Here is a 4,020-nt window from a genome sequence, read left to right on the forward strand (position 1 = left end):
ATAAAATACTCCCCCCAAATTCGATTTTCATGTATCAAAATACTAAGAAAAATATTCTGCTTTGGAATATAAAATAAAATCCCAATGTTGTCATTCAAAAAAATAAAAAACTTAAAAAATTATAAGGATAAAAATATTTTAAAATATAATTTTTTAAGAAAAACATTGTTTTATAAGTGACTTGAAACTATGTAAAAAATATTTTCAAAAAAATTTACACTTTTTGAAATATTGAGTGTTCAATGATAAAAGAATCACCCAGTATAGGTACAAATTTACAAAGATTTGTAAGCATATATAAAATTAATAATAATGTAATCTAATTTTATTTTATTTCTAACATTACTCTTTTCATTCCTTAAGAGCCCAATTTTGATTGCATTTTTAAAGAAAGTTAGATTATGATAGAATGTGGAAAATTTATGTATGTTAAGTAAATAATATTATACATATATTTAAATTTACCAGAGTGATTGATGATAGAATTGTTTTTTTAAAATTCTAAAGACTGGTCTGCACTGCCTTCTACTTCTGAATCTCCATCCTCATCATCCATATCCGTATCACTGTCTAATATACCATTGTCCACCGATTTATCTTTTTGGTTATCTTCTTTTCCATACCATAAGGCTGCTGTGAGGTGCATTAATTCATGTTCAGAATATGTATTGTATTAAATTGTTTAGATAGGAAGTTATAGGAAGCTATAGGAAATTATAATAAAACACTTACAGCAATTCGGTTTTCCTCGGACACGCGAGTTAGGCACTTCTACACCATGTTTGTCTACACACCAGCACATACCTACTGAAGAATGACATTGAGTGTGCTCATAGTATCCTTCAGCATCACAAGCTGGGACATAAACACCTAAAAATATACATTCACACATATATAATATATATTAATATGTAACAATATGTTTGGTTTCTAATTAATTATGTTTTCAAACATAAATGTATAGTAAAAATATCATAAAATTGATTATAGTTTAAATTGTCAATACCTAGAGCATTTGGCGATATTCTTCTTTTGATAGCTGTGCATGGACGATCGGTTTTGTCAAAACATCGACACCATTCATAAGGACTTACAAAAATGTCACTAAAAGATAAATATATTAAATTAAATACATTTTTGAGAACATATATTTTATATGAAATTCATACCCATCAGTATCACAAGTGTCTAAGAAAGGTTTGATGCACATTTCATTTTTATCATGTTCTAAGTCATAAAGTTCTTGCAATGACAATTTCCCATCCGAGTCCAAATCCAGATGTTGGTACATCCAGCGAACTTCCCACTTGCATCCATTAATGAATTTTACAGCTACAAAAACATTTCAAAGTAAAATACAGAGTACTTAATGAAATAAAAATTAATTTAACTACCTTTTCCCTTATTCTTTGTACGTCTACGTTTAGCATCAGCCATGATCACTGAAAACCAATCCAATAGTCGGTCACCCATAGATTGCAATGCAGAAGGAGGGCAGTCTTTATTCCAAGAAGGATGAGATACTTGGTTGGTTGCAATAACTTCATTATCCATTTTTTCATGACGTTTGTCTTTGACTGGTTCGAAAATAGAGTACTATAAGTAAAATCAATAAATATAATGAGAAAAAATTAGTGGACAAATATTATTAATTTACAAACCTTGGATACTTGATTGTTGTTCTTTATATATTTGATATATTTATAATGTTTGTTTTCATACTTGAAATCTTCTGGTGCAAAAATGTACTTTTCTTCATATTTGGCTACTGGAGCAACAGTACTTTGTTTCAATTTCTCACTTTCCAGTGTAGCTTTATATTTGTTCATAAAGTTTGTCATGCGTTCGGCTTGTTTTTGTTTTTTACGTTCAACATCCTCTTGTTCTGTTAAAAAATAAAGTTTCCAAATAATAATAATAAAAGTATAATGAATTAGTAAAAAAAAAGTACTTATAACGTATTGTTTAATACATACCTTTGCAAGGACAAAACCCTTTGCAGTTCACTTTTATATTTGTGGTATGAAGACAGTTATGATAATCTAGACGACACAATGAACTATATGTACGATTATCAGAACCGCATAGGAATGTAGGCTTCATTACAGGACACGGGTTACATCTACTGGAAGTTTAAATTTAATTAATAATGATCAAATAATAATAGTGCTTATTAAAATTTAAGATTTTTTGATTCAAAATTATCATAGATTTTATTATCAAACATTTTAGCATATTTCAAAAACCCAATTGGATGGAAAATAAGTACTTTATAATAGTAACTGATAAAAATATATTTATGTATATATATAGTAAATATGTATTATTATCAAAATGTCACTATTTAAGTCACCAAATAGTCAAATAATTATGTTGATAGTTGATGTATGTTTCAGAAATATGTACATAGGTTTCTCATTCTAAATATAAAAAAAAAAATTGTTCAACGTGTTATAAAATAATTTACAGCAGTAAATATTTAAAGATTATTATATTATATAACAGGGGTGGCCAAACCGCGGCTCGCGTCATAGACTTTTACGGCTCGCATCTTAACGTAACATTAGACGTAAATTAACGTAAATATAATATATAATAATATGACCTTTTTTTTTTTTTACATCTTGGCTCTTCAATTTTTATTAATATATTTGGTGGCTCGCGAGTCTCTTCTCGCTGGCCACCCCTGTTATATAAGTTTATCTTTAAATTCCCTCTAAATAAGCTTTACAGTTGTTAACAATGAATATAACTTAAAGTTTTAAATAACTGACAGTGACATTATTTTGTCCCTATATACTATTAACTAATTATACAGATTTTATATAAGTGATTTATAATTAATAAGCAGTATAACATTAGTAAAAATTTAATTTCTAAATCATATTTACAAAAAATACCCATAGGCACAAATAATGTTTGAGATTTGAGGGGGCTAAAGATCTTGATGTAGTAATTAATATTTTTTCATATTTTCTAATGTTGTGTAAAATCATGAGGTTTTTTTGGTGGGGGTGGGGGGGGAATACAACGGTTAGGGTGGTGGCTTAGCCCTCCGCCATCCACTGTTTGCGCCTATGCAAATTCCTAAATCTAAAGTGTTTATGTATATTGAAATTGTTTTATTTAAAAAATACAAAAAATTAAAAATTGAAATTAATGTAAAATTTGTAATATCTTTTACTTATTTCCTAAGCAGTAAGCATTAAATCGCTGAAAATAATAAGACCCTGCATCGTCGATCAATGTTTCAATTCTATATATTTTCTTTTCTATTAAAAATGAAAAACAAAACAATTCGTACAATAACGTAGTACAATACGTAATTATGATGATTATGACTGTAGATTCTATGAGATGCATGAAGAGAAAGTAACCCATTGGTAACACCTCATTTAATTATTTTTTTATTTATTTAATAAATCACGATTCCAGATGCGTTTTGGTAGGCGAGGAGGATTGTCAGAAATAGAAAATGAGACGGAGGCCATATTATTTTTTATTGAAAGGTTAGTTTTGGAGATTGGTTTAGAATTAAAAAGCTTGTAACGAAGTTTGGCAAGGTCATTATTACAACAGTCATAATTTGTAGAACTTTGTAATTTTATGTTAATTAAGGATTACGGGCACCAGTAATAAAACGGAGCGATATGTTAATGGTTTAGCAGGGCCCTAAATTTGTATATAGGTACTTTAATAAGACTAAACTATTCTGATTACGGCAGAAGTAACTCTGTAGGTACAAGATTACAAAATTAACTCTTCCCATGAATATAGTGATGGGCGCAACCGACTAGTTTTAACTATCGATTGTCTATCGATAGGTAGTTTCAAAAACTACCGAGTGATTTTTCAATTGAATAGATATTATTATTCATCGATTGTTTTAAAGAACTATCGAGTAATTCACTCGATAGTTTTCTTTCGGTAGTTGCATACGTCTTACACCGACTAGTTTTGACTATCGATAGTTTTCATTCGGTAGTAAATAAATAATACACGTCTAGTACCAACTAGTTT

At 28.6% G+C, this 4,020-nt stretch overlaps 1 protein-coding gene across 2 annotated transcripts in view; it reads right to left on the reverse strand.

Moving 5' to 3' along the window:
* Positions 1-4,020, reverse strand: part of LOC100164237 (proteoglycan Cow) — a 39,412-nt gene that overhangs the window by 1,288 nt on the left and 34,104 nt on the right. The window contains exons 4-10 of one of the 2 annotated variants that reach the window (XM_001943886.4): positions 1,977-2,122; positions 1,662-1,885; positions 1,395-1,596; positions 1,170-1,332; positions 1,007-1,104; positions 733-870; positions 466-633 (exon numbers count right to left, since the gene is read on the reverse strand). In XM_001943886.4, coding sequence (XP_001943921.2) covers positions 494-633; positions 733-870; positions 1,007-1,104; positions 1,170-1,332; positions 1,395-1,596; positions 1,662-1,885; positions 1,977-2,122 — 1,111 coding nt within the window. In that variant the 3' untranslated portion in view covers positions 466-493. Of the gene's footprint in view, positions 1-465; positions 634-732; positions 871-1,006; positions 1,105-1,169; positions 1,333-1,394; positions 1,597-1,661; positions 1,886-1,976; positions 2,126-4,020 lie in introns of both variants that reach the window. The other variant, XM_008186498.2, reaches the window with a different exon arrangement.

This window comes from Acyrthosiphon pisum, chromosome A1 (assembly GCF_005508785.2).
Source record: "Acyrthosiphon pisum isolate AL4f chromosome A1, pea_aphid_22Mar2018_4r6ur, whole genome shotgun sequence".
Lineage (NCBI taxonomy): Eukaryota > Metazoa > Arthropoda > Insecta > Hemiptera > Aphididae > Acyrthosiphon > Acyrthosiphon pisum.